This window comes from Mus pahari, chromosome 6 (assembly GCF_900095145.1).
Source record: "Mus pahari chromosome 6, PAHARI_EIJ_v1.1, whole genome shotgun sequence".
Classification (NCBI taxonomy): Eukaryota; Metazoa; Chordata; class Mammalia; order Rodentia; family Muridae; genus Mus; species Mus pahari.
This window is the reverse complement of record NC_034595.1, coordinates 90,288,263-90,298,532: the sequence shown is the minus strand read 5'-3', so window position 1 is coordinate 90,298,532 and position 10,270 is coordinate 90,288,263. Positions and strand designations below refer to the sequence as shown.

Sequence of the window (10,270 nt, the reverse complement as noted above, 5' to 3'; positions counted from 1 at the left end):
CACACACACACACACACACACACACACCCCTCTCTCCCCCAATGACTGGAATTTAAAGCAGGCACAAACATGGCTGCATGAGGCACTTACCAAGCTGCTGCAGGAAAAGCTGCAGATGGTCCTGTGTCTGCACCAAGGCCCGGTAGCCCACCGAGTCGTCCTTCTTCAAGAACACCTGGATGTACAGCTAGAAGCCAACAGTAAGATGCCAAGTGGCACCAAGATACTGGACCCCAAGATTCAAAGGATTGGGAATCGGGTGAGATCCAGGCCATGGCATGACTTGATGTCTACACAATATAGTGATTATCTGAGCATTGGTAAGAAAGCACACACTCTTTAAAACCAGCAATGAACTGAGGCTCTCGCTGATGTGTCCATGCAGGGCAGCAAGTATTTGAGGGACTATCATCCTTTCATGCCCCAGCTGGACCCAACAAGGTGAGCAGAAGGCCAGGCCAGAACTTTAGGAATGAAGAGGCCCCATCCCAGAAGCTGAGGGACACAATTCAATGTCCCAGAAGAACACTGGGTAAGGTTACTAGTACATCTAGGGAGTCCGTCTGAAGTGTGAACCCCAGCAACACGTCTTACTAGGGAGTCCATCTAGAGTGTGAACCCCAGCAACATGTCTTACTAGGGAGTCTGTCTGAAGTGTGAACCCTAGCAACATGTCTTACTAGGGAGTCTGTCTGGAGTATGAACCCCAGTAACATGTCTTAGTAGCTCCATGGCTCAAAATGCCCTGGGCAACCGGCACATTCACAAACCAGGTCAGTAACAACCAATCCACAAGACTACCAAGATGCCCTACAGATTAACACATAACCAACAGCTAAGTGCAGGGCCTCACACACAGTGACAGCAGTGGGCTGGAGAGTCAGTACATGTATTACTATTGCAGAGGACCAAGGTTCAATTCCTATTACCACAGGGCAGCTCAAAACTGTCTGTAACTCCAGCCCCAGGGGATCAAATGTTCCATGTGCCCATGTGGTACACATAATACATGCAATCAAAATATTCATACATGTAAAACAATAATTCTAAAACAACAGCAACACCAGCCATCAGACAGTAGCTCTGGAGGAACTAGGAGCCTTGTTCACAGCTGTGGCCCAGCCCCAAAGACATGAAGCCCACAGAATAGAGTGTGAAGGCCAAGGCTGTCTTACTTACCTGCTCAGGTCGAGTGCCCTTCTGCTCCAGGCTGAAGGAAATGGAAGTGTCTAGTAGCCGCCGACCTGTCTCCACTAAGTACAGGTTAATGGTGTAGGTCTGGTTGAAGCAAGCCAGAGAGTCCTAGAAGTACATACAGTGGGGGCCAACAATAAAGTCCCCTATAGTGTGTAAAAAGACTGTGCAAACACCCTCAAGAAGGAATAGGCCTGAAGAAAAACCTGTGAAAAGGGAAGTCAAGAGAGCTGAAACCTACAGTAGAAATAAGGTTGCTGAATAAATGAACAAGATCATAACTACTGTGCATCTGAGAAGGGAGCCAGAAGCTGGGTGGGGGACCGCATCCTTTAATCACAACACTTGGGAGCATGAGGCTAACCTGGTCTACACAGTGAATTCCAGGGCAGCCAGGGCTAACATAGAAATCTTGTCCAAAAAAAAAAAAAAAAAGAAGGAAAGAAAAGAAATCTTGTCATGAAAGAAAAAAAAAAAGGAAATTAAGAAGGCCAGGTGTGAACAAGTACTATGTGTGTTGAGAAGGGAGCCAATGCCACAACCATGCTCATCTCAGAAAGGAGCAAGTGTGTACAGGGAACAGAGAGTCCCAGACATGAAGAAAGGAAGGGAGAACTTGGGCTATGAAGCCCCCTGTCAGGGCCCCACAGCCGCCCAGTGTACTACGGAACACCGCTGGGCTCTACCAACTAGAGACCCCAGAGGACTGGGGAAACTGAGGCTCGGAGAAGCAAGTCGGGAAGAAAAGATCTCTGGAGTCTACCTCCTCATTCTGCCATGAGAAGGGACAAAACAGTCCATTCAGCTGACAGTCCCTGGACCCCACCTGAAGCTGAGGACTGGAGGGGACCTGCTAGCCCCAGTTAATCTTGGCTTTCTTAAGCAACCTCCTGTGTTTGTAGGTTTGCCCCACCACCCAATGCCACACCCTGTCTGCCAATGCCACACCCTACCTGTGCACCAGAAGTCTCAGGAAAGCTCGCCACAGACCCATCTCCAGCACTGACAGGTTTTTGCTAGAGAAAGGAAGGTGAGAGAACCTTCAGCCAAAGGGTTCCTTCCCAGAAACTTCTGTCTTCTCAGCACAGTCAGAAGGCAAATCTCACTTCTCATGGCCCTCCCCACCAGCCTATGAACCCGTAACAGTCTGGGAAAGTAAGGTGGCCACATTAGGATCCTATTCCTATTGAGGTGGAGTCTCTGTAGAAAGCTGTAGAGATGAGAAGAGAACTCCTCTCTGTGCGGCCTCCCACCCTTGTGACACCGACCATCAGGGTTCCCAGAGATAAGGAGGCCCATGTGCTCGCTGTCACCCATGGTACTCACCACTTCAGTGCGACAGGTCATGACTGCAGCCACTGTCTTCTCCCCTGTGGTGGCAAAGCTGACCAGCGTGGCCTGTGAGGAAAATGAGATAGCAGCTCCCAGACACTGGGACTTAAGGCAAATGTGTCAGGGTTCAAAAGTTCTGCCTCCTACCAGCTTTGTCCCAGAAGACCCTTCTGCTCCTAGCAACCACTCTGCCTGCAGTTACCTGGGGGAAGTTCTTGAGCAGAGTCACGGCACCATGGTGGTAGTGCAGTAGAGCGTAGTGGCCCGGGGACAACTGCAGGAAGAACTGAGCCCGAGAAGGAGCCACTGGGCTGGGTTGTGTGGGCATCACTTGAGGCTGGAATCCACTTCCAAATTCTAAGTCAGGAGACTAGGGGAGACAAGAAAAGGGTGAGCAGTTTACCCCTCCCAAACCATCAAGACGAGGCTGTCTACCCTGCTTTGCCAGGGAGCAGTTCTAAACTAGGGCAATGGCTCCAGAAGTTCCTATTCAAGGTCCCCAAGAGAGAGCATGGTCTGCAGCCTCGGACAGCATGTCAGCCAGAGGCTGACCCTCTCCCATGGGTGTCTAAGCTCAGCAAAGCATGAGCAACCTCAGGGAAGCACTGCTTGTCCCTCAGCAATACTGCCAGCTATCCTCCGCCCTACAGCAGGTCACATCTCAGACCAAAAGAGCAGCCTCTCACCTGCAGGGGGATCTGTCGCAGTTCCCACTCCGTCTCCAGGGCCAACGTGTGCAGTGAGTGTGAGCTGGGGTCTGGGCATACCAGGACAGCCTCATCTACCACACCACAAGCCCCAGTGAGGTGCTGCAGCCATGGAGTCCAAACCCTGACCTGTGGAGAGATTTTACAACAGACTCATGAAGATCAGCAGCAGCAGCAAATCAGCAGAGTAACTGCTGGATTCCCACAAAGGCTCAAAATACACGCCTGGCGAGCATGGTAGCACACCTTCAACTCCAGCACTTGGGAGGCAGAGGTCTGGGAAGCTAGCCTGATCTACACAGCAAACCCTAGGAGACCCAGAGCCTGAGGGGTCAGGGGTTATTGCAGGCTGAACTCCCATTCTTTCATATCTCCCTTAGAAGTTCTTAAAGAGACAGTGGCTTTAATCCTAGCACTTGGGAGGAAAAGGCAAGCGGATTTCTGAGTTCAAGGCCAGCCTGGTCTACAGAGTGAGTTCCAGGACAGCCAGAGCTACACAGAGAAACCCTGTCGCAAAAAATCAAACCAAAAAAAAAAAAGAGAGAGAGAGAGAGAGAGAGAGACAGTGGCTAGATCTGAGTAGCTCTCTGCCAGCCTGGAAGAGCACCGTGTATTAACAAAGTACTTTAAACGTATGCTGAGGACAAGCCAGCAGCAGCAGACGGGCATCAGGAACACAAGCTGCTTTTGCAGCTGCCCTGCCAAGTTCCTTGGACCCTATGAAAAGAAGGCCTCCATCACCGCCTTCCCACCCACAAGGAGCCAGGTGCCCTTCTGTACCTGCTGAACAATCTCTCCATCCTCCACGTTAAACTTGACGATGTTCACATGGCTGAAGGGAACGATGCCAAGGGCCCAGACCACCCCGGAACCATAGGAATACACCATCTGGTAGAGGATGCTGTCACTAAGGGAGGAGGAGAGGACAAGGCCGCCATGAGCCCTTAGGCCTGAGCTTTCCCAGGGGCCTCCAAAACCAAGCTGCCACTTCCTAGTGCGGTATCACGAGCTGAAATGCCCCAAGCAGAGTTGTTTGGCTCACACAGCCTTTGCCTTTGGGTTCTTCGCTGTTGCTGTTTGCAGTGTGAGGGATCAAACCCAGGGCCTCCCTCACAACTGCTAGACAGGAGCCCCACTGCCCAGCCCCGCCCCACTGCCCACTCTTGCTTTTGTCTTTAATTTGAACTTCTCAACAACATATTCAAATTGCATCACATATATAAACCAGGCGGCCAGCTTTTCCTAAGTGATAGGTGTGCCATGCCCACTTGTATGTGGCACCATGCCAGATGGCTGAGTGAGGCTGTGGAGGTAGGCCCCGTCAGGCAGGCCAGACTCACGGATGTTTTGCTTAGTTCTCTAGGATACTGACTTTCGGGTATTTGGATTTTTTTGTTTTCTGTTTCTTGGTTTGGTTTTCTTTCTTTAAAAAAAAAAAAAAAAAAAAAAAACGGGGCTAGAGAGATGACTCAGTGGTTAGGAGCACTAGATGCTCTTCCAGAGGTCCTGAGTACAAGTCCCAGCAATCACATGGTGGCTCACAGGCATCTATAATGAGATCTGGTGCCTTCTTCTTCTGGCCTGCAGGCATACATGCAGCAGAAAACTCATACATTACTAAACTTTAAAAACAAACAAACAGAGCCGGGCGTGGTGGTGCATGCCTTTAATCCCAGCACAGGCAGAGGCAGGTGGATTTCTGAGTTCGAGGCCAGCCTGGTCTACAAAGTGAGTTCCAGGACAGCCAAGGCTACACAGAGAAACCCTGTCTCAAAAAAACAAACAAACAAACAAACAAACAAAAACAGGCTGGAGAAATGGCTTAGTGGGTAAGAGTACTGAGTACTCTTTCAAAGGTGCTGAGTTCAAATCCCAGCAACGATATAGTGGCTCACAACCATCCATAATGAGATCTGACACCTTCTTCTGGTGTGTCTGAAGTCAGCTACAGTGTACTTATGTATAATAATAAATAAATCTTAAAAAACAAAACAAACAAACAAACAAAAAAAAAAACTCTCACTATGTAGCCCAAGATGAGGATGACTTATTATCCTCATGTCTTGGCTTCCCCCTAGAATTAGGAGTGTGGGGGGGGGTGGGTTTATGTGTGCATGTGTGTGTTTTTATGTGTATGCGTGCTTATGTGTGTGTCTGTGTGTGTGCTTATGTGTCTGTGTATGTTTATATGTGTGTATGTTTATATGTGCATGTGTGTGTCTGTGTGTGTCTGTGTAAGTGTGATGCACACCACCATGCTCAAACAAGAATTTGACCCATTTTTTAGTAAGGCTAACAACCAAACAAAAGCCAGACTGCGGTGGTTCACTCCTTTAATCCTAGCACTTGAGAGGCAGAGACAGGCAGATCTTTGTAAGTCCTAGGCCAGTCTGGTCTACAGAATGAATTCCAGAGACAGCCAGAGCTACACAGAGAAACCCTGTCTCTAAAGACCTAAAAGGGAAAAAAAAGAGCCAAATGCAGGCACCTGTGCATGCCAGGTAGGCTGTGCCACAGAGCCCATATCCAGCCTTAATTTTAGCAATTTCACTTTTGAAAACCTTTTGGAAATGATTGCAAGTAGCTGAAGCCAGTGCCTGTCTGACCTCTACCCACCCCGTTCCTTCCTAGCTTTCCTGCTTCTAACCCCTGAGACCTCTGGAAACCACTCCGAGCCTCCCTCGGCCCCTCCCTGTAGCTGTAACTCTTACTATGAAGAAAGTATCAGACTACTATGAAAGTAGGGCCCAGAGCCCTGTGCGCATGAGCAAGAGAGGCTCCCTTGTGTGGCGGCTCTCATGCCACAGTTTGAATTTTCTCCACCCTTCCAAGGACACTCCAAGTATGTAGCCATGGCCTTTCCACTCAGACCCACATGCGCGAGCATACTACTCCCACGTGGTGCCAACAGGAGGGCACCTGGCCAAGCACCGTCAAGGAGCTAGAGCACTGTAGGGATTGGGACAAGGTAGTCATCACTTGGGAGGAGACAGCCTTACCTTTCTGGCAGATGCTCCACCCACTTCAGGTGCCCACTGGAGAGGTGATGGAGGGTGAGGGTGGCCTTCTTCAGAACCGCAATGTACCTCACTGACTCCTGAAGGCCCACCAGCCCAAGGGCCTGGAAACTGAGCACAGGCATGGGTGAGGGCTGCAGCTAGAGTGGCTACCCCACTGCTGCCTCTTGCACTGCTTGCTGAAGTTTGCTGAGTCAGAAAATGAATAGACCTAAGTCCCAGTGCAAGGTCTGCCTGATCCTGGCTCTGCCAACTTGAAAATCTGCATTGCAACCACTTAGGCACACTGCCCTCCAGCCCCCACATCTCCCACAGGTTATATATTCCTCTCCCTACTTACCCTCTAGCATGCCTCCATCCCCCAGTGCTATTACTGAAGCTTAGAACCACGTGCACAATTGGGCATGAACCTGATGACAGAGCCTTCTCAGATTCACAGTGTGCTTGCCACCCATGGACCACCAAACACTAATCAACTGAACTGCTATGGTATGACAGATAAGTGAGGGGTTGGAGAGACGGCTCAGTGGTTAAGAGCACTGACTGCTCTTCCAGAGGTCCTGAGTTCAATTCCCAGTAATCACATAGTGGCTCACAACCATCTGTAATGGGATCAGATGCCCTCTTCTGGTGTGTCTGAAAACTGCTATAGTGTACTCATATACATAAAATAAATAAATAATTGTTTTGTTTTGTTTTTAATTGTAATGGTTTTAGAGCTTTACTGTAGAATTTACTGTAGAAAGGCAAGGAGAAAGAGAGAAGGTAGAGAAAGAAAGAGAGGCCAGCCATGGCCACATGAAGAGAGGGGGAAAAGGAAAGCTAGAGATAAGAATGAGAGGTAAGAGCTTAAGAGCTCATAATTTTTTTTTTTTTTTTTTTTTTTTAAAGAAAAAGAAGAAAGGTAGAAAATGCCAGCACAGCTCTCCCCAAAGTTTATTCCTGGAAAGCTTGATGGGAAGAATTTAAAAATAAGACCCGAGACAGAACATACTAGTTTACATCTTTAATCCCAACACTATGAATTCAAGGCCAGTCTATCCTACATAGTGAGTTCCTGGCTAGCCAAGTACACNGGAACTCACTTTGTAGACCAGGCTGGCCTCGAACTCTGGAATCTGCCTGCCTCTGCCTCCCGAGTGCTGGGATTAAAGGCGTGCGCCACAACGCCAGGCTGAGCTCAATAATTCTTAAAAAAAAAAAAAAAGACTCACAAGCGAAAGCCAATAAGTTCACAGAATAACCTCAGCAATGGTCCAAGCTATTCGCTCGCACAGAACTAAAATGCAGACTCAAGCATGTGGTACAGCTCTGCAATCCCAGACCTTGAAAGGTAGAAGCAGGGGTGTCAGAAAGTAAAGGCCAGGACTGTCGAAATGGCTTGGCAGGTAAAGGCACTTCCTGAGCAAGGCTGACAACCCAAGCTCGGTCCCCAGAACCCACATGAAGGTAGAAAGAAAGAACAGCTCCAAAGCTGTTCACTAACCTCTACATCATGTGGCACGCACACTCTCCTTCCCACACACACACACACACACACACACACACACACACACGATGATAATAACTAAATCACTCCCACACACACACACGATGATAATAACTAAAATTACCCCAAAAGTCCAAAGTCAACCTCATCTACATAGCTATTCTGAGGGCAACCTGGGCTACATGGATCTATCTCAAAGCAAACAAACATAAGAAACATGGAAAGCAGCCGGGCGTGGTGGCGCACGCCTTTAATCCCAGCACTCGGGAGGCAGAGGCAGGCGCAGTTCTGAGTTCAGGGCCAGCCTGGTCTACAGAGTGAGTTCCAGGACAGCCAGGGCTACACAGAGAAACCCTGCCTCAAAAACAAAAAAAGAAGAAAGAAAGAAAGAAAGAAAGACAGACAGACATGGAAAGCTTTGTGTAGTGTTCTTCTACCTAGAACACGGTATGTAAAGTCCATATATTAAGATCCAACAGGCTTCAAGAACAGAATAAACATTGTGTCTAGTACAGCACTGTGCGTCTAATAGATGATCAATTAACAAAAACCTCCTAATTCATAGAAAATGACTTATAAAATCTCTTTCCACACTCTCATTTGCTCAGGGAATAAACACACGTGTGCTACAGCAAGCAAATCAAGAATGGGCATCTGAGTCCTCCTAGCACTTGGGAGGTAAAGGCAGAGAGATCTCTTTGAGTTCAAAGCCAGCCTGATTTACATATTTCCAGGATAGCCAGAGATAGAGAGACGTCAAAAAAAGGAGGGTGGAGGGCACTGGAATAGAGATGGCACTGGCTGACCTTCCAGTGCACCTAAATTCAATCCCCAGCACCCATATGGCTCACAGCTGGCTGGTAATCCAGTTCTAAGGGATCCAACACCTTCTTCTGGCCTCCAAAGAGACTGCACTCATGTGGACCACAGACACACAAGTGGGCAAAACACCCATACACATAAGAAAAAAGCTTTAAAGGATAGGCATCTATGTCTCTTCAGTGGTCTCTGAGGTAGGGGAAAAAAAAAAACCAATAGCCCAGCATTGCTGTCTATGCAGGTCCCTTCACTCAACCACCATGACGCACCACTTCTTCCCTACCTGCCACTGTCCAGAGTTATCTCCCAGTTCAGGCCCCCGATGTTGGTCTCCCAAGAACGCATGAGGCGCCCTCCATTGGATACAGTGATTGCATCTGGAAGAGATAAAGTCCACTGCCATTTTCAAAACCTGCTCAGTTGCGGCATGACCCCGCCTCCAGCTCATGATCGTAAACAGACATTAACCAGGGACCCTGTTTCCTCCGCTGTCAGAAGTACCTCTCCTCCCTTCCCCATCAGACCCAGACTAAGCAAAGAACCAAGAAATGGGAGATGGGGCTGAGCCCACAATGGAGACCAGGAGACCTCTGCTTACCTTGTCCATGGACCAGCATGGCATCCACAGCCCCTTCTGCTGTGCCTTTGTCAACATGGCGCCACACTGAGAGATAAGAAAGTCAGACATTGCTACGAGTGCCTGTGTGACCCAACGAGACCAGAAAGGGGCTGAGGCCTTCATTTGCACAGCATTATCTAACAAACAATCCCAGCAGCAGGGACAACTCAAGGGTAGTCATCTAAGGCTTCACAGGATAGAAGGTAGCTTTTGCAGTGTTATAAAGGCAGTGCCACAAACACACACAGTGAAAGACAACACTAGGGAATGTAAAAAGAAGGCAAGCCGCAAGTCACTCGATGCACCCAGTCAGCTTCCCTCCCTGAAGCCTCAGGTCTCCACAGTTCACTCACAGATCTCTCCAGTCCTAGAATTTAACGCAGCAATCACATTCTTCTCTGTGGCCACGACCAACTTCTTGGATCCAGGGGAAAACTCCAAGGAGGCAAACTTGATCTTCCCAACATACTGCTGTCTCCTGAGGGCCAGTGCAGGGGGACATCAGGGCACGAAGACAAACCGCTGCCTCACACCAGCACATCTCCCTCAGCACACGCAAGAAGTGCGTGCTAATGAAGAGCTCCGAGCATACCCAAGAATTCTGTGCAACGTACTCAGAAGCAAAAGAAGATAGGAGAGAATTGCCACCAAATACACGGGACATAATGCCAGTCTGCCAGCTAAATGTGACACCTACCTACTCCGGCAACACCCCAGAGCCTAATTAATTTTTAGCTGCAACAGACTTCCAGGGACATGTGTGCTTGCACACTGTTGCAATGGGGAAATGCTGCTGTCTGAGGCACACTGAGCGAGCCTGGCACTTAGACTGCATCTCTCATTTAGACTGTTGTGTTATTTAGCCTAGTTTGTTTTAAAGGAGCTTCTGGGGTTTGGTTTTAAGATTGATTGATTGATTTATTTAATGCATGTGAGTACACTGTCACAGTCTTCAGACACACCAGAAAGGGGCATCAGATCCACCAAAGTCCAGACAGGCTAAAGGTTGTTGGTGGGACCAGGACCCAAAATGAACACCTTAAAAAACATTTTATATATATATATATATATATATATATATATATATATATAT

The 10,270-nt window shown here is 48.5% G+C and overlaps 1 protein-coding gene across 2 annotated transcripts in view; it reads right to left on the bottom strand.

The window, feature by feature from the left end:
• Emc1 (ER membrane protein complex subunit 1) overlaps positions 1-10,270 on the bottom strand; it is a 25,183-nt gene that overhangs the window by 14,057 nt on the left and 856 nt on the right. For both annotated transcript variants that reach the window (XM_021199876.2, XM_021199877.2), the window contains exons 2-12: positions 9,531-9,655; positions 9,157-9,222; positions 8,842-8,935; positions 6,233-6,361; positions 4,014-4,140; positions 3,213-3,362; positions 2,729-2,896; positions 2,521-2,592; positions 2,148-2,210; positions 1,180-1,302; positions 91-187 (exon numbers count right to left, since the gene is read on the bottom strand). In XM_021199876.2, coding sequence (XP_021055535.1) covers positions 91-187; positions 1,180-1,302; positions 2,148-2,210; positions 2,521-2,592; positions 2,729-2,896; positions 3,213-3,362; positions 4,014-4,140; positions 6,233-6,361; positions 8,842-8,935; positions 9,157-9,222; positions 9,531-9,655 — 1,214 coding nt within the window. The remainder of the gene's footprint in view (positions 1-90; positions 188-1,179; positions 1,303-2,147; positions 2,211-2,520; positions 2,593-2,728; positions 2,897-3,212; positions 3,363-4,013; positions 4,141-6,232; positions 6,362-8,841; positions 8,936-9,156; positions 9,223-9,530; positions 9,656-10,270) is intronic.